This window comes from Nelumbo nucifera, chromosome 6, assembly GCF_055504915.1.
Source record: "Nelumbo nucifera cultivar China Antique chromosome 6, China Antique-T2T, whole genome shotgun sequence".
Classification (NCBI taxonomy): domain Eukaryota; kingdom Viridiplantae; phylum Streptophyta; class Magnoliopsida; order Proteales; family Nelumbonaceae; genus Nelumbo; species Nelumbo nucifera.
Window position 1 is genome coordinate 24,382,233 of NC_142654.1, and position 25,096 is coordinate 24,407,328.

Genomic DNA, 25,096 nt, shown 5'->3' on the forward strand with positions numbered 1-25,096 from the left:
TATTTATAATGTATATAAATAAATATATATAAATATTAAAAATGTATGTGATATATCATACTGGTTGATTTATTAGTTAACAATTGGCTTTTTTATATTGGTTAATTGAAATCTAACAGTAACCGGTACTTTCGGTTTTTCAAAAAATGTCAAACCAATCGGTTCGATTAATTGGAATTTTTTTTTTTCGATTTCATTAGTTTGGTTCGCTTTTCAAATTTTTATGAGCACCCCTACGCCCTACCTTCAAACCTAAAACACATGATTGGTCCAAGCCCGAGCCTGGGTGGCCCCAACCCATGGTAACTCCTAACCCGCGCAATTGGTTTCTCTCAGCCTTACAAAAACGTGCTGTTTGTTTGGTATTGGGGTTGTTTCTTCTTTCCACCATATCAGCACTATGTAGGTGTTTTATTTATCTATTTGGTAGAGTGTTTTCAAGCCATTTCAAGCAACACTTGAATTCTGTAAGAGCAACTTTAGGAGAAAACACTATTTTGACATTTATTGTGATGGAAACAACATTTTCACCTGAGGGGTGCCTAATTGGCATCAAATGATAACATTAAATCATGGTTTTCAAAAACAGACCGGATTTGATGGTCAGACTGGAAAAATCAGGTGATTGGTTCTGTTTTACCCCAAAACCATTAATTTGCCTAAAAATGTTGATTTGGTCAACAAACTACCAACCCAGGCGGTCGAATCATTCAAACTCAGTGGTTTGTTGTTATTTATTTATTTATTTGTTAGAATGGGTCATTCGTTCAGTTTGAACAGTCGGACCGTTCAATCCAAGAACCAGACCCCTAACTAGTTCATTGTCCAATTCAATTTTAAAAACCTTGCATAGAATATGCACAAGACTCAAAAGTTACTTTACCGAATTCCAAGTGTGTCCACTGTCTTAGAAAGCTAATGTAGTTGTCAATTCAATCGATATCTACAACATCTATGCCCCTAGTGCAATTACCCTTTGTGTGCTTGTCGGCTAAGCATTCGGACAATGAGTTGTGGCGGCTATGGCCGAGAAGAACGGAAAACAAAGAAAAGTAGGAAGAAGAAAGGGGAAGGAGAAGAAGATAAATTGGGGAGGGAGAGAGAGAGAGAGATGTGAAGGAATCTGAGGTAGAAGGGATTACCACCGCTATTGTTTGTGTATCGTGAGGTCGGGGAAGATGAATAGTGTTTTTCTCCTACTTGTCCAAATAGTTATTACAAGGGTAATATGGGGATTAAAAAATATTGCAATAGCAGATTTCAATGGAAAGCTAATGGAAGGGGGTCTTTGTCTCATGGTCATAATACAGAGGGGGTCTTTGTAATTTACCCATGTTTTTGTGCAGTTATGCATAGCTTTTTTCAACCCATTAGGGTATGTTCACCACGCTTACTACCCACACCAGCTATTTTCTTTGCAAGGATAAATCAACATAAGAGCTAAGATTGTCATTACATAGATTGAGTTGAAATGTGTTGGTTTGTTGCACTATTATTTTTAATTTCTATTTGGTTTATGACAATTATCTCTTTACTTGGCAAAATTAGTACACACATTGCAATTTAAAATTAGTCTTATTGAAGTTTGTCCTCTAAGGAGGCGTTCTATAATATAAATTGTTTTTCTTGTTGCCGGTTCCAAAAAAAAATCAAAACCATCTGATTTGAAATCAAATTGTTTCTTAAAACAAAAACACGTAGAAAAAAATCATGTTCTTGGTTGTGTGTGTGTTTTGTTTTTAAAACTGAAACAAAAAACATGTTATTCAATATGGTTTTAAAAACATGTTTTTCATTTTAAAAATTTTTGTTTTTTGTTTTAAAAACAATTATTTTGTTGGTTCCAAAAACATGTATTTGTTTAAAAAAAAACAAAATCAACTTGTTTCCCCTTTGAAAACAAAAACAGTGTTCAAAAACATGTTTTAGTTTCTTTGCTGATATGGTGATTTGAAAAACGAATGAAAACAAAAACATTCATGTTGTAAAATGCCCCCTAAATTGACCACATAAATTATTGTCATCCAAAACTAATGACCTTGAAGGTTTTTTTGTAGCATTTTTTCTTGACTGCTTAGCATTTATGTTTCATTTTCACATCACGCTCACGCACCACCTAGGTGATTCAATTATGACATTCAAAAATCATGTTTGATAGAGCAAATTCGACTTGAAACATGAACACCAGAGATTGCATAAAGTTTTCAAATACGAAAAATGTATGGGTGCATATTGTATGATAAGTATTGATTTTCAGGGTAACTAACATATGATTTCTTAAGATTATTGAATTTTTAAAAGTTTTAGCCACTAACAATTACAAAACCCTTTCTTTGGTTACATTTTCAAAACCAAAATAACATGACAAGTGTGGCATATAAATGTTTCTAACGCTAGGAGGGTGTTCTTGCTTCACATGTCTTATTTGAGGCATTATTGTCTTTGCATGCATTGTAAAGCAAAAGACACAATTGATTGAACATGATGATAAATATATTTTATTAAAGGTGAAAAGTGCATTTTAGGAAACATGAACCAATGCAAAGTAAGCAGATTTTAATATGATTGGTTGAGATCTATATTTTTACAATGTAGTCAATATAAATAAATGTACTGTAATTGAAATCTTGATAGGGTTCAACTATGACATTGGAAAGATATGATATCTGAAAAATTTTGTACTAATCAACTGGTATCATAAACATGGTAGTCAATTAGGTTTTTTTTTATCAAAATTCATGTGTGGGTTTTGTTTGGTCAAAACTCTTCCCATACCATATCTTTCCTGCACCATAGATTTTTCCCAATTTATGTGCGAAAATGTCTTGCCTTCGTTTGAATTTTGCCCACAAATGCTATTTGTTGAAATGTGAATCCACCTATATCAAAAACCATATTTTATTGCCTTTGCATGCATGTAGTGGTCGTCCGAGGCACCTAATTGTTCAAGCCTAGTGTTGACTTACCAAAGCAAACTGTTTATATGGTTTGTTGGTTGATTTAGAATCTACACCCATTTGATAATTGGGTTGAATGCGAATTTAATCCCATTTGATTCAATGGAGATTCGAGTCATGTTGGTAAACTTGACAATTTCTATGTTTGTTGGTAAGGGTGTCTATTAAACCACATTTGGTCTAATCTGATCCACTCCAATATAAATCCATTACAGATGGACTAGGTCCAATCCAATCCAATGAAGACTTTTGGACTAGTTTGGACCGGTTCAATTTAATGTTTAAACTATCCAGTCAGTTCCAATTGGTTATAACTCAAGCCTAGTGAATTGACATCTATATTCTTATCTTTTATTAATGAAGTAGATTTTGATTCAAACCGATTCAATCCAATATAACTCAATTACGGATGAACCAAATCCAATATGTTGATGCTTGGGATGGCCGAGGTCAACATTGTCAATTTACCCCCAAACCAAGGTGCGAGATGCTCAAATCCAATGTGGCAGAGGATGGGTAGATTGCTACTATAAAGGGAGAGAACACGTCAAAAGCCCCGGGTTGAAACCTGAGGCAGAGACTCCGATGGTCAAATTAGTACGTTGGTGTGGGGTGACTGAGATCTTAAGTATGAGGGCTCAAACAAGGTCACAAGGGAGGATAAAAAATCTCAAGAAGAGCTTGAGAATCTTAAGTTATGGATCCCTTACCATGGGGGAGGTACCTCCTAAGAGCTCAAGCAATCGAAATGGAGTCCATACACGACAAGCACGGCCATCTGAGGCTGCCAAGTAACCCCACGCGATTGGTTCTGCATGGCCCGTTGAGCTCAACTCTGCACGGCCCCGATTGATTCTGCCCTAAGCCGCACTGGCTAACACGTGTAGTCCCGCCATTGGACGAGCCGAGTGCGCCTACATCACAATCCAATAAACATTTTGGAGCATTAAGTCTACTTTGATCTAATTCAACATATCTTATTGGTGCGTTCAGTCCAAATTGATTTTGTTTTGTAGAGGTCCAACCTAAAACCGGCTCATTCATATATACCCCTAATTGTTGGATTCACCGAGGCTGAGATTTGAGGGATGGAATGGTGAAGCGTGAAGTCGTGAGGAATACACGGGAAAAGTTCGTGTCCTTAGCATTGCTCAATCCGTACCATCGTAGAGTTATCGGTACGGTTTCCTTTTCTGGATACGGGTCTACTAAATCAACGGCCTTGATTTTTTCTTTCTTTTTCCTTTTAAATGAATCTTGAATCAAACAACCAGAGGCCTCCATTGGATTACTGGGGACAGGATCCATTGTCTCCGAATTTCAAGAGATAATGACCGATTCATACGCTCTTAATTGGGCGATTAATGTATAATGTAACCGCTAATCCAACTGTCCGGGGGACAAAGCTCCCGGATAATCCGGTCACAAACAAACGATGTCCGAAGCCATTTTCGTAAATTTTTCCACCAATGAGGGTAATTTCGTAATATCATCTCCTTTGAAAACACCGACATAGCATGTCTTTTAACCGTTAGATGTCGCATGATAAGCAATCGACGGTTGTCAATCAAAGTTTGACTGGCGTACGGTCCAACATGGAATGATTGGATTTGAGGAGATTTTGACTGCAAGCAGAAAAAAAGGAAAAAAAATCTGAAAGCGAAAGATTGGTTGTGGCTTTGTGAGTTATGGGGTGAGAGGAGAAGGTAGAAGAAGGCTGGAGGAATTGTTTCTTGTTCCTTCTTCTTTCTCCTTTTCTTTTGAGAATTCCTTTTCTCTCCTCTTCTTGTTTCTCTGCAAAACAGAGAGGAGAGAGAGAGAGGAGAGAAGGAAGAGGCTCCCTTTTGGGTGTTGGTTTAGTTTTTTTTTTAATTTGATCTTTGGAGCTGCGGGGGAGCAGAGGAGAGGTGGAGTGGAGGAGGAAGAAGAAGAGAAAAAGCAGAAAAGTAAGGGTTTTTGTTGGGATAGCCATGCATGTCATGCGTCGTCTCAAGAGCATTGCTTCTGGTCGTTCCTCCATTTCCGATCCTGTAAGTCCTTTTCGGTTAATGATTCGTCTTTTTATTGTTTTTTTTTTTCTCGTCTCTTTTCTCGGTACATTTTGCCCTTTTTTTCTTAATCCATATTTCTAAGCTTTTTTATGTGAAAAATTTGTTGAAAGTACCGATTTTTTTGGTTATCGATCGGGGTTTGGAATGATATTCGATTGGTGTTGGCCTTGGTGTTAATAATGTTGCTGCTTTCCAGTTTATGGGGTATTCCAGGTTGTAATGATCATCTCTGAGTCTGCATTTATTGATTATTTTAGAGATGATTTGAATATTTATTTTTATTTAGTTCCGTTATTTTCTGTTTTTCTAGGAAGGGTCTATGACTGGTGATCTTTTCCTTTTTTGGGGTGTTAGATTTTTTGCTCTTTAGTTCTTGTCGGGTTATTCGGTATGTGGGATTTCTCTAGCTCTCTGGATGAGCTTATGTCTTGCATTGCTTTTTTATAACCAGATAGGGGTTTGTTTATTAACTGGAATGTGGTTGATTACATGCGTAAGCTGGACTCGAACACGTAACCTCATGGCTACCACGGGATGCTATAGGGAAACCCTTCTGGTCTTTTTTTTTTTTGATTTTCTACAGAGATATCAAATTTATTTTATACCGTAAACCATATGTAAAAGTATCCAAACTGTATCTATATAGGCCAACTGGTTATTTAAAATTTTAGAAATTTATTCCTAAAAGTAGTTGTTCTATAAAAATCTTTTTAAATTATTTAAACTTTAAAGGCTGATATCCTTAAGTTGCCAAAGAGTAGGCGGACGGCCTTAAACCATGCACAGCATTACTCTCATTTGAACAAAAAAAGTGTATTGTCTTTCCCTCAAGCATTTAGATGTTTATTACTATTTTCTTTTTTCTTGTTCTGATTTGATGGGCTGCATAGGCTCTATTTCCATCCCATGTTCATAGGAAATAAATTTGCCTTTTGAATTGGAGTGCTGCCCCATAAGAATAAGTAATATGAAAACCTGTAACGTGGGGAAACTGCATATTGTGTAATAGAAAATAATAACCAAAACCTATTGAGAAAGATTATGAAGAGGAAGTGGAAGGCACGAAATGCATGAAATTGGAAAAAAACTGACTTGGAGATGGTCGTCAACAAAGAGGTGGAGGTAAGTAAAATTTTGGGTTTATTTTTCTTAGGTGGTGAGGAATTTGCAAGGAATGCCTTTAAGGAAGTGGAGGAAGATGGAGTTGTATTGAGGAATTGAAAGGATTTTCCATCTTCCGAGGCTTGTGGTTCTGCACTTCTACCTGTGAAATGGAGAATGGAGAGGGTGTGACAGCAGACAAGTATTTGAGAAGAACACAGTTATAGAGTTGGAAAGGATTAATGATAACGGGGGGAGGGGGGAGGAGGGGAACAATAATATGACTTCCTAATGTGGTGAGGAGATTTAGCACCAGAATAAAAACCAAAATGTGACAGTTTCTAAGATTTTTGCTAGACTAAGGGGAGACCTTTTTGGAGTTGGTGTAAATAAAGGGGCAAAGAAGACAAGGAAAACTACAAAGAGGAAAAAAGAAGTTCTGGTTCCTACTGGTGAAGGTTTTGAAGGAAGGGTGTGAGCTCTGCTGATGGGAAGGGTTTTGGGTTGGGTGTTTTGGTTTGATTTTTGAAAAGAGGGGAGATAAGCTATAGATAGGGTTTCTGGCTTTGAATTTGGGTCTGTTTTTGGCAGGTTTTTGAGTTTAGTGTTTGTTGTTTTGTTTGAGGGTTTGTCTGGAAGTTGGGGTGGATTGGTTTTTCTTGGGTTTTTTGGGTGATGCCTTGTCACCTTTTGTATTATCTGCTGGTTGTTTTCTAATAAATTTTCTTCTTTATTTATCTTAAAAAAAGGTCTAACACAATTAGGATACATGATACCAGGTGCTTTCTACACACTCCCTTTCGACCACCCAATGAAACATGGGCATGCCGGCGATAGAAATTAAATATTAGTTCAAGTATGTTTGAATTTATTTCCACCACTGATATGTATGTTTCATTGGGAGATCATGAGTGAGCATTGTAACATATCTATGCAGCATCATGGGGCTTGCATCATCTGTGCTCTTGCTTCCTACTGCTCGAGGCTTAAGTGCAGTGGTTTTGCAATGTGGATTGTGGAGAATCTGCACAATTACAGGGCTGGGTTAGTTGATGAAGCTCTGGATGTCTTCCTGGTCATCCAAAAGCTACATGGCATTTGATGTAGGAAATGGGATATTAATGAAACCATTCTGATAAGAAGTTGTTTATTTAAATTCGTTTGACCTTTTTGCCAAGAAATGAAGAGTTTGATTCGTTGCATGGTGGTTTTTGTAATGCTGTGCTGAGAACAACGCAGAAAACTCCCTTCATGGTTTTGTCTCTTCTTTTCTTTGGAATTTTGTTAACTAGAAGAGATAAGAATTGCATATCTTTTAAGTAAAAAAACTCCCAAGAGTCTTAGTAGTTTTTTCAAGCTCTGCAAGTTCCAAAAGCTTCCCATATGGCAATCATTCCTTTGAGATATTTTTTGTGAGATTTTTCCAATTAGCAGGTTCACTTTAAATGTTCGTGTCAACCATTGCAAAAATGGATAATCTTGGTCGGAATGTTAAATAATTCTTAATTTATCAAATATCCTTACCCGTTTAAGCAAGCAGTGCATCGTATTAATAGATAATTCCTAAAATGAGCTTGTGCTGCCTCTGATGCAACTTGTTTATACCTTCTACCTGTTTCCTATCTGTATTATGCCAGTTATTGTATTAAGTAATGAACCATTCTATAATACAATAAAACATGCAATAAAAAGTTCTAACATCACATTATTAATTTTTTGACTCACTTTTATGCATTGGTCAACATACCAAGTGTCAGTATGTGCATTGACATGTATGCTATCTAGCTCACAAGGTCAACTTTCAAAAGCAGATCAAGTTGCAGATTGGTTTGCTAAGAGAGGATTGTGGTGTAATTGTTGGGTTGCATATGCCACGCCTTGAGTTTGGTTTCCATCCTTGTGTATGATGAATTGTTCCTTGATTTCTTCACGCTTAATCCTGGTTTGTGAAATACTTGATTTGTCTTTCTACACTATTTGGAATTAACATTAAGTCAAATTAGTTTGTTGCATCTATATCCTTTCAGACAATTTTGGTGATTGCATCTTAACCCCTTTAATTAATTATCTTTACATGACTATTGATCAAAAAATTATCTTTACATGACAATCTTCAAATGTACTTTATCTTAGGGTGGGGATTCTGGATCAAAAAGGGCAAAGGTTGATCAGGAAACAGAACAGAATGTTACTGGGGAGACTCAGTCGGTGGAGAAAACAACTGTAGGCCTGGAACAACACATATCTTCTGCTTCACTGGAAGCTGATGCAAGCACATCCACAATTTCTTCCAACTCTAAAACTGAAAAGTCTGGTTTTGATCAGCTTCCAAAGGAAATGCATGAAATGAAAATCAGAGATGATAAAACAGAAAGCCATGATGATAAGGTAATACCTATAATCTGTTTATATGTTCTATTTATAAAGATATGTTGAAGCCAGAAGATGCCTTTGCAATTCTCCTTTATTATGAAGAATTTGTTCTAATTGTATTATTGGATTTTGAAGGATATGGAGGCAGCTGTCATAAATGGCAACGGGACAGAGACGGGTCAAATTATTTCAACTACGATAGGTGGTAAAAATGGTCAGCCAAAACAGGTAATGCTTATCACACTTCTGATTTGTTCATGTTTTGGAAATTATAATCATATTGCAAATTGTAAAGGTTGAATCAAATTGAATTGTGAATCGTATTTTATATTGTAAGATTGTTTCTTGTTTAGAAGTAAAATAATCATACAGCTCTCATTAACTGTATTTGTTTTTATTACTACAAAGTTTACTAGTTGTACACTATAAGTATAAGATGATATAATCAAGTTTGACTTTAAATTCAATTGAATCACATAAAGTGGCAGCAATATAGTTTTATTCTACCAAATTTTTAGAAATGTCGACTTTGTCAAACCTACCTCAAAATTTATTGTTTGAATTTATTTTAATTTAAAACAGCTCCAAAAGATATCTGAGTTTTTTTCTAACTTTTTGTCTGTCTTATTTTCTTACTTTTCTAATTCTAGTAAGCAAGTCAAATGGTTGCAATGGACAATTGGAACATTTGACCAATGATCCAGTGACAAAAAAGGGTTCAGTGTCAGGTCCAGTTCTGACAACACTGTTTATTAACAAACATATGATGGAAATGTTCTTAAAGAAGTTTTTAAATTAAATGGGTTTTAACAACCCAAGTTAGTCTTCTCCCAGCATGGGACATTGTAACACAAAAGCCCTTGAAAAATTAGGGGAAAAGCTAAATGCCAAAGTGCAGAACTAAATCCCAGTCAATTGATTTGAATCACATGAATGACGTAGATCATAAAATTCATGAATCTAATTGTATTTTTTTTCAAGAAAGTCTTCAGTTATAAGATTTAACTCAAAGCCCTTTGGATTTTCTTTTTTTATTGGTAATTAAAAGGCCACTACCAATGTTTTTTTTGATGAATGATAATAAATTTATTAATTCAGAAGCAGATTTAGAGTGAGTTCATACAACATCCCAGGGAGAGGCGCGAGCTGCAGCCCCTCCTTGAATCTTACAAGTAAATTAGGAAAGAAAAGCAAGAATCACAACTGAGCCCAAAACAATTCTTCCCTATTTACCCCTTGCTTGGATAACACATCTGACAAAGTATTTGCTGATCTCCCCACCCACTGTATAGTGACCAACATATTCCTTGTCAACCAACTAAATTTCTTCATTTCATTCTTGTAACGCCACATAGCCTCTTCAGGGTTTTTCAACCAACCCACCACCACTTTGGAATCCCCCTCGATTGTTAGGTGTCGTACCCCCATCTGGTTTGCAAATTGCACCTCTTGTACAACAGCTAATAGTTCTGCCTTGTTGGAGTCCCCAATTCCTAAGGGACCTGAGTAGAGCAACAAAATCTCTCCCTTCTCATTTCTCAAAGCACCCCCCATTCCAGATAATCCTAGATTACCCATGCTACTTCCATCAAAGTTCAACTTCAGTGAGCCTTCAGATGGAAGAGACCAGCTTGTAATTGATTTGTCCTTTAAGGACGAACACCTCGCTACTGCTGACCAATTTCTCCAAAGGTCATTAAAGGAGAATTGATGAAAGATTTCCAAGGTCTTCAGCCAAGGTATTGCCCTATTCAACACACAGTCTTTCAATTCCTGACTGCTCCTTTCCTTTTCTTGAAAAATTCTAGCATTCCTTTCTTCCCAAAGAGTCCAAATCAAGGCAGCACAAGGACATCTCCACATAATTCTCCCTATTTTTGTAGGCCAATGAAAGGTAGAATGGTTGAAGAGCATGTGTACTTCTGTTGGTAGACTCCAACTACTCCTAAACAACGAAAGTAGCCAAGCCCAAAGGTCTGCAAAAAAGGGACAATATATTAATAGGTGGTAACAATCTTCACCCTGAGCTCTACAAAGGATACACCAATTAGGAGAAATACAGAGGAAAGGTCTTCTCTTTTGTAGGTTATCTAGAGTGTTTACTTTCCCATGGAATACTTCCCAACAAAATGCCATAATTTTTGGGGGAACTGGCCTGCACCAAATTTCTTTTGATGGAAAGGGTTGGTGAGTAGAAAATTGAGAGATGGACTTGAAGAAAGAAGCACAAGTGAAGGTTCCATTGGGTCTAGGAGTCCATACCCTCTTATCTGGCTTGGAGGGATCCAAACAAACCTAATTAAGACAACCTAGCAAAACAGAAAGAGATTCAATTTCATCATCCCTAAGTCCTCTACGAAACCCAAAATCCCAAGTAGGATCTAAGGGTGTTCCCAAAGGTGAGACAAATTTTGAGACCACCTCTTTTTTGTACAAAGAAACAGAAAATAGCAAAGGCAACAAATTCTTTAAAGGTGTGTCTCCTACCCAAATATCCTCCCAAAAATAAACAGTGTTGCCAAACCAAACTTCATACCTGATAAAATTGAGGAATTGAGGAAGGGTGTTGTGAATGGCCTTCCAAGGTGCTGTTAGGTTAGCTTGCCTTGATACACCAGCATCCCATCCATTCTCTGACCTTCCATGAATGCTTCCCACCACTTCATGCCACAATCTCTCTCTTTCCAATGGCTATTGCCACAACCATTTCCCTAACAAAGCTTGATTTTTTCCAGTTACCCTCCCAAGTCTCAAACCCTCCTCTTCTTTACTTCTACATACAATTTCCCAATTAACCAAGTGATCATTTTTTCTTGTCCTGACTCATAAAAAATCTCTCATCAACTTCTCCAGTTTCCTAGCTTCCCTAATTGGTATCCTAAATACAAACAAAAAATAGGTAGGTAAGTTAGCCAAGGTAGCTCTTATTAGGATAATTCTCCCTCCTAAAGAGACATAATTCCTCTTCCATGAGGCTAATCTCTTCTCAAACTTTTCTATCACTGGGGTCCAAAATCTACTCTCCCTAGGATTTGCCTCTAAAGGAAGCCCTAAGTATGACATAGGCCAAGCAGAGGTGGAACACTCAAGACACTCTGCAATAGCCTCGACCTCCTCTACCTCCAAATTTATACCCGCTATGCAACTCTTTTCCAAATTTATTCTCAAATTAGAAATACTTTCAAATCCTTTGATTAGCTAGCTCCTTTAGGTTTGCTACCTTTTCGCTAAAACCTCCTTCACAAAGTATCATTAGGTCATCTGCAAACTGAAGGTGGGTGACAGGGACTTTGTTTCTCCCTATTCTCCAACCTCTAATGGCATCTTCATTGTCAGCCTTAGTAATGATCCTACTAATCACATCAGCTACTAAGGTATAAAGGAAGGGGGAGAGCGGATCCCCTTGCCTGACACCCCTGCAAGCTGGAAAAAAAGTCCCTCACCATACCATTTACCAGAATAGAGTAGTCACAAGTACTGATACACCCAAAAATCCAACTACACCACTTGTCCCCAAATCCACAGTTTTGCATAACCTCTAATACCAAATCATCATAGGCCTTTTTAAGATCCAATTTACAAATGAAACCTCTCTTCCTAAACCTTTTCATTTCCTCCTCACACTCATTCACAATTAAGATCTGATCTGTTATTTGCCGCCCTTGAATGAAAGCCCCCTGGGTTTCACTAATGATAGAGGGGAGAACTGTTTTGATCCTCAATGAGAGCACTTTAGCTAGAATTTTATAGATGCTTGTCACCAGACCAATAGGCTTATAATCTTTTGGGTGGTTGGCATCATTCTTCTTAGGTATCAAGGCCAAAAAGGTGGCATTGATTCCAGGGCTTATAGACTTCAACTAGAGACAAGTGGTTAAAGGAGGTGTGATTATTTGCAAATTCCTTAAAGGCTTCAACTAAATCCTCTTTCAACAGCTCCCAGTAGTCTTGATAAAAACCCATTGTAATGTTAGTCCTAGCTAAAATGTGCAAGGAAAGAAAGGGTAGGTAGATCAACGGATGTCACGGGGTGGGTCAGGTAACAATCAGTCTCAAGAAATTTTCAACTTGGATGGGGAGAGGGTTCAGATATTTGCTGGGCCAGGTGACCATATATGCGAAACAATGTCGGGTTTTGAGGTTGGGAGAAAGTGGTTAAAGGAGGCAGTCTCATTCCTAATAACCGGTTGGTCTGGTCCATGGCGCACATGGTTGAAGTTTAATTAATCATGTGAACCAGTTGAGAGACATTATAGTTGAAGTTTCATCGTCCCCAATTTACATCCATGATTTGAAAAACCTCGAAGCTGATAAAGCAAAAGGGTTTGCAAGTTTTGCGGATTGAGAAGGGGAGAAGGTGGAGGGTTTTGAGATTGAGGGAAAGGTTCATCAAGTGATGACTAGGCATCACTGGAGACGGAGGTACAAAGGGAGGTAAACAAGAAAACCATTGGTGCTGGTACTGAAGTGGAAGTGAAGCCTCTGGAGAAATTGAAGAGGGTTCACACAAGGTTTCAACTGGGATGGATCAGCCTACTACATCAGACAAGGGGGATTTGGTGATTCTTGAAGAATCTGTTAGTGGTAAAGGTGTTGGTAATGTTTTGTCAACAAGTGAAAAAGATAACCAAGGCAACAAGGAAAATATTGAATTTTTTCAGTTGGAAAAGCAGGGAGGGGAGCCTGAAGATTTTGAAAGTGAGAAGTTAGGGGTAGAAGAAAAGAACTTTGCAGGTTCTTGTTTAAAGACTTTTAAAAGGAAAAGTAATTATAGAACTTTTCCAGCTTTAAAGGGTAAGAATACATCAGCAGAAGAGGAGGATTAGAGGAAGAGGAAGAGAATGATGGAGATTCAAGCAACGAGGAGGTTGCCTTACAATGAAGCCCATGCAATTGAAAAATCAGTTGCTTTAACAGTTGGAAGAGGTTGTGAATACAGAAGAAAAGCTTAGGGTTTAATTGTTCTTGGGGTGAGGACTGTGTCAGGAAGTTGTTTTAATAGTTGGTAGAGAAATATCCTATGCCATTTAAGGAAAATGATGTAGGCCCTGAAGAAAATTACACAATTTCTTTAGTCTTTAGCAATTAGCAGATTTAGAAGGAAGAGGAAGCACTGAGGTTTTGGACTCAATTGTCTTTACTAGGTTGAAAAGGGGCCTATTTGGATTGGGCCAAACAAGAAATCATTGAAGCCTAGGAGGACTGTAAAGAAGTAAAAAGTTCCTGGTCTGGATTTTTTGGTGGCTGGTGGTTCGCCTGGTTCATTGGTGCATTTTAGTTCTGTGTATTCCTGATTGTTCTATAATTTGTATTAGGTGGTATTTTGGAGTTTGCTGTCTTGAGATTTACCTGCTAAGGGTCACCTTGTTCCTTCATCTTGAAAAGACAGTTTGAATGATCCTAAATGCTATTTATTCATTATCCATGTAATGCTAATGCTAAGATAAGGAATAAATAAAAACTTTGCTGTACTGGGGGTTGATTCCCAAAGATTATATATTATAAAAAGAAATGAATGGGGTGGGTAATAGGGGCTAGGCCAACATCAGATGTTCTTGGCACAAAACTGTTTGTACACCATTCTTTTATTTGCATATATGTTTAAATGGTAAAGTATTATATTGAGACGTGGAGCAAAAAATCAGTTTGTACATCATTCTTTGTTCATATTAAAAATTAACCATTACTTGTTCAAAATTTACATGTGTAATTTCATATCTTCTTTGGATACAATTTATTATGCCCATTTTTTGTAGTCTTTTGGACAGTTGTGCTTCTTGCTTTTCTTTCCTAGTTTACTTGTAAGATTCAAGGGGGGGCTGCAGCTCTCACCTCTCCTTGGGATGTTGTATGAACTCACTCTAAATCTGCTTCTGAATTAATAAATTTATTATCATTCATAAAAAAAAAAAGATGTTTGGCTTTGCTTTGGCATACTTCCATCTTAGTAATGGTGGCGCGAATGAGTTGAGTACTTTAGATCATTTTTTTGCCATACTTGCATCTTGTACATTATTCTTTTATGCATCTTTGTTGAGTTGAGATATGCCTGTCCATACAAGACTTAAAGAGCAAGGTTTACTAACAAGTAGATTAAAAACGATTAATAAACATTAGAAATATAAACCAAGTACCATCTTTTTTATATAATGACAAAAAGGCATTTTTTATGCAAACTGTAGATGCAATATGCAAATAAATTCCGAGGAAAGACAACCTCAACAAATGAAGTTTGGAAGCAGTTTGCTCTTAAAGGAAATAGACAGCACATGATCACCACCTTTCTGCACATGTTCTAGAAACAGAAAACATGCAGTTAAGAACAATTTGTTTATCAAAAAAAAAAAAAAAAAACAGAAAACATGCAGTTAAGAACAGAGTGTGTTTGTGTGTGCAGGGGCGGAGCCCCCCCCCCCCCCCCCCCCCCACCCAAACTTTTTGTTAAAATTATCATTTACATAGATAGTAAGTGGAATCTGGGTTAAAAAATGTAGTAAATTGCCCCACCCCCACCCAAACTTTTTGTTAAAATTATCATTTACATAGATAGTAAGTGGAATCTGGGTTAAAAAATGTAGTAAATTGCCCCCCCCCCCCCGCCCAAAAAAAAAAAAAAAGAACTGAACTGTTAAGGATCACTCTCTAATGCTTCTCCAACTTCCAAAATTAGACCCAAACCTTCCTGTCTCTTTTCTCTTGAAACCGTATCTCTTCTACTCTCTATTTCATTTTTCTAGTTTAACTTGGCCCCTCCAAAAGAAAATTCATGGCTCTGTCACTATGTGTGTGTGAGAGAGAGAGAGAGAGAGTATTCATTTATGCTGTTCATGACCATGCAGAATATGCTTATCCTTGCATATATCCTAGTTGATTAATTGGGCAGAAAAATTACTATAACTATTTGGGGTCTAGAAAAAGTTGATGAAACTGATTTTTTTATTTAATGGATAATAGACAATCTCATACATGGCAGAGCGTGTGGTTGGCACTGGTTCATTCGGTGTTGTCTTTCAGGTATAGAGTATCAACCTTAACGTATAAGTGGACTTTGTTTGATACATGTTGCATATATCTTGGTATTGTTGTTACATTTGGAAATTTGTTCATTTCAGGCCAAGTGTGTGGAAACAGGGGAAGCAGTTGCCATCAAGAAGGTTCTTCAGGATAAGAGATATAAGAACAGAGAATTGCAAATTATGCGGTTATTTGACCATCCTAATGTAGTTCAACTAAAACACTGTTTCTTTTCAACTACGGACAAAGATGAGCTGTACCTAAACCTTGTACTGGAGTATGTCTCTGAGACTGTTTACCGAGTTACAAGGCACTATACCAAGATGAATCAACATATGCCGCTGATCTATGTGGAACTTTATACTTACCAGGTGGGCTGTGTTAGCATGCATTAATTTGTACATATTCATAGGCTGTGAGACTTTTCTGCTAAACATACAGGTTAACCTGTTTGTGTATCTTTCTTTGGAAGGTTCTGCTTTTTCTGAGCTATTTTTTTGTCATTCTTGTAGATCTGTCGTGCTCTTAACTACATACACAGTGTCATTGGTGTTTGTCATCGTGATATTAAGCCTCAGAATTTGTTGGTAAGAAAGTGTTGAATATTACCTCTATGGCTTTCATGAGAGTAAATGATTGTGTAACAATTTGAATGAATTGTTTAAATGTGGAGCTTACCTATATAATTGTAGATCTGTTACTGAAATAGTGCTTAGTTTGGATATTTTCACACCTAGCGGTCCTTGCCATTTCTACATCATTCTATTTTTTTCCATGAAATATTCCTTTTGATGGGTGGCATAAAGTAAAATCTGGGCATTACGCAATAGGTTATGGTCAACTGCACATTCTCTTGTCCTGCTTTCTTAGAGTGAGGAAAATATAACACTTAACTGGGTCTTACCGACCTGGATGTGATTGGTTTTCTTAGAGTGAGGAACATTATGACCTTATGCTATTCAAATCTTTATCTATCTTCAACTAAACCTGGTGTAGTTGTAAACAAATAATTGAAGAAACTTATATATTGACAGAGGACATGGAGTTTGTCCTTATAAAATAGCATTTGATATGTATAAATTTTGATGAGAGGAAAGTTTGCTTCCTTACACAGAAGCGTAACTCGCTTGTTTTATTAATTGTTAGATGAATTAAGCATCAAAATTTGATCTTCATGCTACTATAAACATATTCACATTTATATGTTGTTCTATGTCTTTGTCTTGTGGTACCTATAGATTTCTTCACATCAGACTCTTGTTGTTGACAAGAAACCCTTGTGAAGACATGTCTGAAACATGGTTGGACAGAAGTATAATTTTAGAACCTATTGATACTGGTAAGTTTTGGTAACTGGTGTTTATCGAACTCATATGATTTTGATTAGAATTCATACCATAATTTCCAATTTATCTAAGTCAAGGTGCTGTAATATTTTTTAAATTTTATTTTCTGAGATTAATAATAAAATAGACATTATTATACTAAATTGTTCATTTTATGGGTTGATATACTAGTTTCTTGTCATTATTTTCTAGTTTTTTTAGTCTTTAATCATCACACATTTTAGTTTATATTTATTTGATAAGATTATTCATAACTACAAATGCAAGATGGTTTCTGGTTGCTATGGAACCTAGGGATTTGTCCTAGGATTTAGGGTTTTATTTAAAAACCCATTGCCTTGCCCCCCCGCCCCCCCTCCTCCTACTTGCCTTTCCATCTTGAAAACTATGCTGTCAATTATCATTGTTCCTATTTTTTAAACCCCTGCTGGTGCTTGTATTTGCTTCAGAAACAATGTAACTATTACGCACTTGTATTTATAGCTGAAACTCTGAACTTTTGAAATTCCATTGAAATGCTGCTACCAAAATAAATTGGAAGTTCCAATGGATTTAATATTACGTAAATATATAAAATGAAAATAGGTATAGTGCCAGCTTATTGTATCAGATGTTTGAATTGATGCTTACATCTTGGATTTTGATAAAAGAATGTTTTATGTATATATACCTTAGCTGATAAAGTGCACCCATTTCTCCATTGTTTGATGTTACTTAAATTTTATGTTGTTCAAATGATCATCATCATCTACGCCTTATCCCACCTACATGGGGTTGGCTACCAGTCCTGTTTTGCCATTCCATTCTGTTTAATTGCATCACTATTGTTCAAATGCATCTGATAATTTTTCTTTATTCTTCGTTCAATTAATTGAAGAAAATGATGTTCTGAAATGAAATGTGATACTAGTACATCAAATTTTGAGGCTGAAGTAAAACTTTTATCTGTCTATTGTTGCACTTGTGATTGATGCTGAGAGCACAAGGATAATTTTAAAAGGTAGTATCAGTGTATTTTTTATTAGCATAAAGAAATTAAGTTGAATATTTATGCATATTGTAGGTCAATCCCCATACCCATCAGTTAAAGCTTTGTGATTTTGGAAGTGCAAAAAAGTTGGTAAGTCTGTTTTGTAATTTTCCTAGCATTACAATATAGTTTTATCATCAAATGTTTGACATTTAGTTTGTTTAATTGCAGGTGCCAGGTGAACCAAATATATCATACATTTGTTCTCGTTATTATAGGGCTCCGGAACTGATCTTTGGAGTTACTGAGTACACAACAGCTATCGATATCTGGTCTGTTGGTTGTGTCATGGCTGAGCTCCTTCTGGGACAGGTGGGTCTGCATTTGTAATTTACTCCAAATAATGGTTTTGACTAAGATTGAGTCATGAACCACTTAACATAGCTTCAATTTGAGTCCTTCCAAGGTGAAGCACAGTGTTACCTCAACCTAGTATACTCTTTCTAAATGTATTTTTCTCAACTAGTTCAGTCATCATCATTATCAACATCCAAACCTTATCCAAAGTTCCAAACTATATGGGGTTGGCTATATGAATCCCGTTTCACCATTCTGTTCTTTGTGTTATTGTTTTAGTAGAGTTGCTGTACCTCATACTTTATCCACTGTAGCCTCTTATCATTACCTCCAGGGTTAGTTTTTATGATGAATTTTTACCCTCCTCTCCTGCAAAAGGTAAGTTTTCTAAGTATTGCCGGTTTTCTCTGGCATCTTGAGCTTACAATTAAATGTAATTGAGATTTTTTGGTCTTCCATGTCTTGGATTTTCCATCCAGCTTGAATATGAGATCCTCTTTGCAGTTCAAAAGATGGAAGTTTTGGTCAGAGATGTTTAGTGGGTCTTCAGTCTTCTATCTCTTAAATGTGGTTTATTTTTTGTTTGGTTTTGTATTGGATTCCCTATACCCATTAGGTGGTTCTACCGTTCTATCATGCTGTCTATTATCTTAAAAAAATTCCATTTTGGATCATCTGAAAATAAAAGAAACAAAAAGAAGTGCTCCTTTTCAATTACCAAAAAAAAAATGCTCCTTTGTAGTTTTCTTGTGGCATGTCCTGATCAGTGATTTAAGGCGCGCCTAGGCGCTCAGGCAAGGCGCATTTTGGGGTAGGCTCCTCGCCCGGGTCCTAGGCGCAGCCCATTCAAAAGGTGCACACCTGGTGTGCCTTGCGTCTTAGCCCAGGCGTGCGCCTTTTGAAAATTTGCCGCTTTTTCCCTTTTTTGAGTCTGGCCGTTGGGCTGGGGGCTCCGCCCCTCGAGACCAGCCCAAACAAGTCCATGTTAAGGTCTCAAATTCTTAGATTTCACACAAAACAATAATTTTATAGTTTAAATTGCTTTTAAGAAGATATTTTATTAAGATGAATGAATGGACAACATTACCAAATAGGGGGTTGTCCGTTCATTCATCTTAATAAAATATCTTCTTAAAAGCAATTTAAACTATAAAATTATTATTTTTTGTGTGAAATCTAAGAATTTAAGACCCTAACATGGACTTGTTTGGGCTTGCCTTGAGGGGCGTGGCACAAAGGCGGCTCGTAGAATTAGGAATGTAATATATCACATTAGCTACTTGATGCAATTGAGAAAAAAAAGAGATTGTGGGTTTTATATACTTGAAAATGTTTTATATGTTTGATTTCATTTTTAAATTCTCATTTGAATATGCTTTACATATTATATTTATGTATTTTAATTTTAGATAATAGGTTTTTTGAAACAATTTTTTAAACTTAAGTTAATATTTTTTATTAATATTATATTTTATAATTTTTTGCACTTTTTCGAATATTTTGCATTTTTTTTTTAAATTATGCGCCTTGCCTAAAAAAGGCATGCACCTCGCCTTGCGCCTCAGGCGCAAAATGGCCCTTGCGGCTTGCGCTTTGAAAACACTGGTCCTGATAATAAACAGCATATTTATGATCCTCAATTTCTCATAACTTGCATTTGTGGGTGGTACATCATTTTCAGCCCTTATTTCCTGGAGAAAGCGGTGTTGATCAGCTTGTGGAAATCATTAAGGTTTGATATCATTTGATTTATTTCACATGTTTTTTTTCCGTCTTGAAAATTGTATATCTATTGAAGCAAAGTGTTAATGTACTAGGTTCTAGGGACGCCAACAAGAGAGGAGATTAAGTGCATGAATCCAAATTACACAGAGTTCAAGTTTCCTCAAATCAAAGCTCACCCATGGCACAAGGTTGGTGAACAATTCATTGGGAGTGATGAGAGTATTGATCAATGATTGATGACAGTTATTAGGACCTTTTTCCCATTTTGCAAGATAAAGAAAATTTATCCTTTCTCTGTATACAATTGAATTGCTTGATGGGTTTATCCAAATACATTTACCTTTGGGTAAAACAATTAACTGTCATATGGGCAACTAGTATTAAACTGGCTAAGGAAGGATTGTGGACTTTGGATGTATGCTAATGAGAGGAGAGGTTAAGTGGTTAACTAGGGGCTTGGAAATTCAATTTCAATGGGTAAAGAGAACTGCTAATGCCTTTGCAGATAACTTGGCAAGGCAGGGGGTGGGAAGGAGTCAATAATTATTTTGGGCTACTCTGTAATTATCTCTTCGGGTTCTCTCAGGGGGAGATAAGTCATTTTATCTCCCCTGGAGTTCTGTATGTAATCCTGTTTATTTTATTAATATAAGTTTCTGTTATTGATAAAAAAAAAAAAACTGTTATAGGATGTCATTTGGTCTATACCTGAATATTGATATGTTAATTCCATGTTCTGTTGGGAATTCTCCTAACACCAACCTTTAAAATTTGCAGGTCTTTCACAAGCGAATGCCTCCTGAAGCAGTAGATCTTGTGTCTCGGCTGCTCCAGTACTCACCAAATTTGCGTTGCACTGCTGTAAGAATTTTAAGCTCCATCAGATTAAATTCATATCTTGCATATTTATTGTTTTTTGATGGGCCAATTTGTTCTTTCTCAGTTATGATTTTTCCTTGGCAAGTTGCTGTCTTCTGCATAGCTTCATGTTTGATGGGTTTTTATGGTTTGTTCTTTCTACATTCATCAGAAAGACGCCTTAGGCTCAGAATTTCCCCCAGAGGCATAAGATTCGATGTGGGGATAAATGTTTTTTTTGGGTAATTACAAATTACCACCCTGTACTTTGGGGGTAGTGACACTTGACCCCCCTGAACTTTCATTTGTGACAAAGACCCCCTTGAACTTTCAGATTCCAACACTTTTCAGCCTCCCTCTTAACTGGATTGACAGAAGATATTAATTTACTAAAATGCCCTTTTGAGTTTCATATATTTCAAAGGAGGTAATTTCAAAATGATGGAATTGAGTATGGCAAAGCTGATCTCATCTTCATCGACAATGTGTTGATGACTAAACTGATCTGTGCTTTGCTCATTTGATTGTGACAAAGAAGAAAGAAACATATATAAAGAGTTCACTTCATACATGTAAGAGAAAGGGCAAATGGTTCAACAAATTAAGTAAAGGGGTAGTTTAGGGATTTAAAAGGTACACCTAGCGCACACTGGCAAGGCACATTTAGGGTATGTGACTCGCCCAAGTCCTAGGTGAACCCCTTTGAAAAGGCACACACTTGGTCTGAGGACCCCCAATTTGTTAATGTTGTTCATTCATTCATTCTAATAAAATATCTTCTTAAAAGGCAATCAAAGTTATAAAATCATTATTTTTATGTGAGAAGTAAGAATTTAAGACCCTAACATGGACTTGTTCGGGCTTGCTTCAAGGGGCATGGTACAAAGGCGACTCATAGAATCAAGAATGCAATATGTTTTACATCACATTAGCTACTTGAAGTAATGCAATTGAGGAAAAAAGAGATTGTGGGTTTTACATGCTTGAAAATTCTTTATATGTTTGCTCTCATTTTTAAATTTTCATTTGAATATGCTTTACATGTTATGTTTATGTATTTTAATTTTAGATAACAGGTTTTTCAAAACATTTATTTTAAAATTTCAGTTTATATTTTTTATTAACATTATGTTTAATATTTTTTGATTTTTTTTTATTTTTAGCATTTCTTTTTTGTATTTTTTGCGCCTTGCTTCAGAAAGGCGCACGCCTCACCTTGCGCTTTTAAAACACTGAATTAAAATGATGGTAACAACAGAAAATGGATTTGACAATATTAACCAACACTAAGAATATTAAAGCTCTGGTTTTCATTACTTGATCTGAGTAATTACAGTAAACACCAAATTAGTTAGTTTCAGAAATTTAATAGAGAAGATGCTCACTTATGACAATGTATCCAATGTTTTAAAATATCACGAGTGCTATGATTCCACATCTAAAACTGCTTTTTGTGTAATTTTGTACATTTAAAGCTTTGTTTCTGTAGCATTTTTATAGTTATTAAATAGTTTATAAGAATATGATGAGTCTTGTGAAGTTCCTTGTACTCTCTTCTTGTTTATGTATTCATTTGTTCATTTATATGCTCTTTCTATAGAAATATGCACTCTTCATCGTCTTTCTAAGCTTTTAGTACTCTATTTCCATGTTTTTCTTTGAAGTGGTAATTCATGAGCCTTAAGCCACGTGCCTCAAGGCTTACAATTTGCCTTGCGCCTCTATTTTTAAACATTGGATGGATCCAAGTTGACAATCTTGTGGTTTTTTCACGTGTTTTTCCTTTCTTGCCCATCCTCTTCTAAGGAAGTTGTGAGCAATGTTGGGGAGTCTTGCCTTATTGAACTTAAAAAAAGAAAAGAAAAAAAAGATGTTGGGATACTTGTAAAGAAGTATTTACTATTAAACGACAGGATATCTTGTCAACTGTAATTGTGTACCTAAAGAAGATGGCATTGGTAAATTTGAATGCTTTTCTTTACTAGTTGGAAAGCATAAATATAATATTATAAACATTACTTGAAAAAGAAGGCTTAGCCAATGTTGATCCCAGTTATCTGGAGTCTTGGAAGGGGTATACTGCTGACTAGATACCTATGCTTTGTTGTCAAAATTATAATGTATTTATAATGTTCATTTTTTTGTTAAATTTTAATATTCATTGATGTAAGAAAGGGCCAAAAAAAGAGATAATAAAATGCCAAGTGTCTCAAGAACCTATTGGTTTCAGAATCCACTTATGTTCATCAGGCATTGGATTACAAATGGAAAAACTCTACACTTTCTTTTGCTTCCTGAATTTTCCTGTCTGAACGTGACAGGGCTTCCATGGACTACTCAATGAAAACATGTCCATTGAATCATTTCTTATTTACCAAAGCTTTTGAAAACCCCAATAAGGTGGATATAGGTATTATATCATTTTTTCTATGATTTTGACACAACATACAAGTATAACACTAGGGCACGGGCAAGAAAACCTAAAAGATGGAGATTAATAAAATGACAAATAGAGAAAATGCATTAACAACTTCAATAAATTACTACAAAATGATACAAATTCCAAGTACAGAAGAAAAAGAATCTTTTGTAAATCTCCCTGGTTATGCATGAACAACAAACAGACCAGATGGGGAAATATGCAAATTTGATACAATACACTATTCCCGTACTACCTAGCTAAAATGATAAATCGCTTATCCTAACCAGAGTCACCAGTAGCCCTGCTAATGCTAAAAATGCACCCAAGAATATAAAAAGGAACTGCAACACACTAATTACTCGATGAATGTCCATTGAATCATTGCACATTTACTTAAGCTATTGTAAACCCGAATAAGGTGGATATAAGTATGATATCCTTTTTTTTATGATTTTGAATCTTTGATATCAAGTATAATATTTGGAAGCTTATATCAATTCTGATTACTGATACCATTAGTTTGTCCTGGGCTCCTGCAGTTGGAGGCCTGTGCACACCCTTTCTTTGACGAGTTAAGAGACCCAAACACGCGTTTGCCTAATGGGCGTCCCCTTCCACCATTGTTCGACTTCACACCTCAAGGTAAAATCATCAACTCTTCCATCCTGTAGTTTATCATTGTTTCTCCCAGTAATCATGCCAATCTTGATCTTAATTCTTTTTTCACGGGAAACCTTTGAAACAGAGCTTGCTGGTGCATCTCCTGAATTGCATCAGCGTCTCATCCCTGAGCATGTGAAGAAATAAATAATGATCTGGCGACATCATCTTTGGCAGTAGTTAATACATTTGGTCTCTGATGCAACATGGCTTGTATTGGCCTGTTTGCTTGCCCTGATACCGAGCATAGAACATTACCAGCCTCTGGCTTTAGAAATCAAAACGGCAAAGCAAGGCTGAGGTACAAGGAAGATTTATGGGCAATGGAGGATGGTCCATTTCGTACGGTGGACAGTTTCCATTTACAGGGAGGCGACGGCAGATGAACGACATTCTACGGTGCAGAGTGCGGTTTTAGTCTCGAGGATGGCAAGAATCAGACATTATATATATAGCCATGTATTTATTTATCTTATATATCCCAACTAAGATTAATACCCATCTCATATGGCATCTTATTCAATCAAAAAAGAAAACCCTAGTAATCCTGTAGCTATAAATTTAAGATTAATACCCATCTCTCTGGAGTATTTCTAGAAACAACTAAAGCTAAACCTCTGCCCACACGGAAAATATGGAAAACATTATTTGTAGTTGAATGCAGTGGCAGTGGAGATAGCACGGTGTTGTGTTTTCATGAAATGTAGTATGAATCCACGGTAGAAGAGTTTCTCCATTGTAGACTAAATGGGTGGGTTAAACCACATCACACCCCTAATGCGTTCTACAAGTTGTGCAGTTTAGTCTAAAATTGTGTTTTGATTCTATATATCTCACATATAATGGATGTGACCAAGGTTCAAAGAATCAACACATATCGGCTGATACGGGTTGATACATATCGTGTCTGGAGCACTCCGATATGCCTCTACAGAGGGTGCATCGATACTGTCCGATATGCCCCTACTGGTGTATTGGGCTGAACCTTGAATGAGACTATTTTGTGTTATTAAGGAAAATAAATAATTTTAAAAGAATATATAATTTAATTATAACTAATACAAGATAATATTAATCATCTTTAGTATAAATAATTAATAAAAATTGATAGATGAATTTATAGAAATTAATAATAATTATAAAACATTAAAGGTCTTAATTTTAAAGTAATATAAAATTATATAATTTAAAATAAAAATTTAATAATAATATAAATAATATTAACAAATAATAAGATTAAGTAATAAAAAAATCAATGGTGA

The 25,096-nt window shown here is 36.1% G+C and overlaps 1 protein-coding gene across 2 annotated transcripts; it reads left to right on the forward strand.

Moving 5' to 3' along the window:
- Positions 1–4,792: 4,792 nt before the first annotated feature.
- Positions 4,793–24,570, forward strand: LOC104612728 (shaggy-related protein kinase epsilon-like). Of its 2 annotated transcripts, XM_010280281.2 has the most exons (13): positions 4,793–4,987; positions 8,243–8,497; positions 8,618–8,710; positions 15,437–15,496; positions 15,595–15,867; positions 16,009–16,083; positions 17,906–17,962; positions 18,044–18,184; positions 19,851–19,901; positions 19,987–20,082; positions 20,672–20,755; positions 23,714–23,816; positions 23,920–24,570. In XM_010280281.2, exons 1-13 carry the CDS (start codon positions 4,928–4,930, stop codon positions 23,979–23,981), a joined length of 1,410 nt encoding a protein of 469 aa, XP_010278583.1. In that variant the 5' UTR covers positions 4,793–4,927; the 3' UTR covers positions 23,982–24,570. The 2 variants fall into 2 exon arrangements, with proteins under 2 accessions (XP_010278583.1, XP_088746274.1); XM_088890148.1 differs by lacking the exon at positions 15,437–15,496.
- The last annotated feature ends 526 nt before the right edge of the window (positions 24,571–25,096 follow it).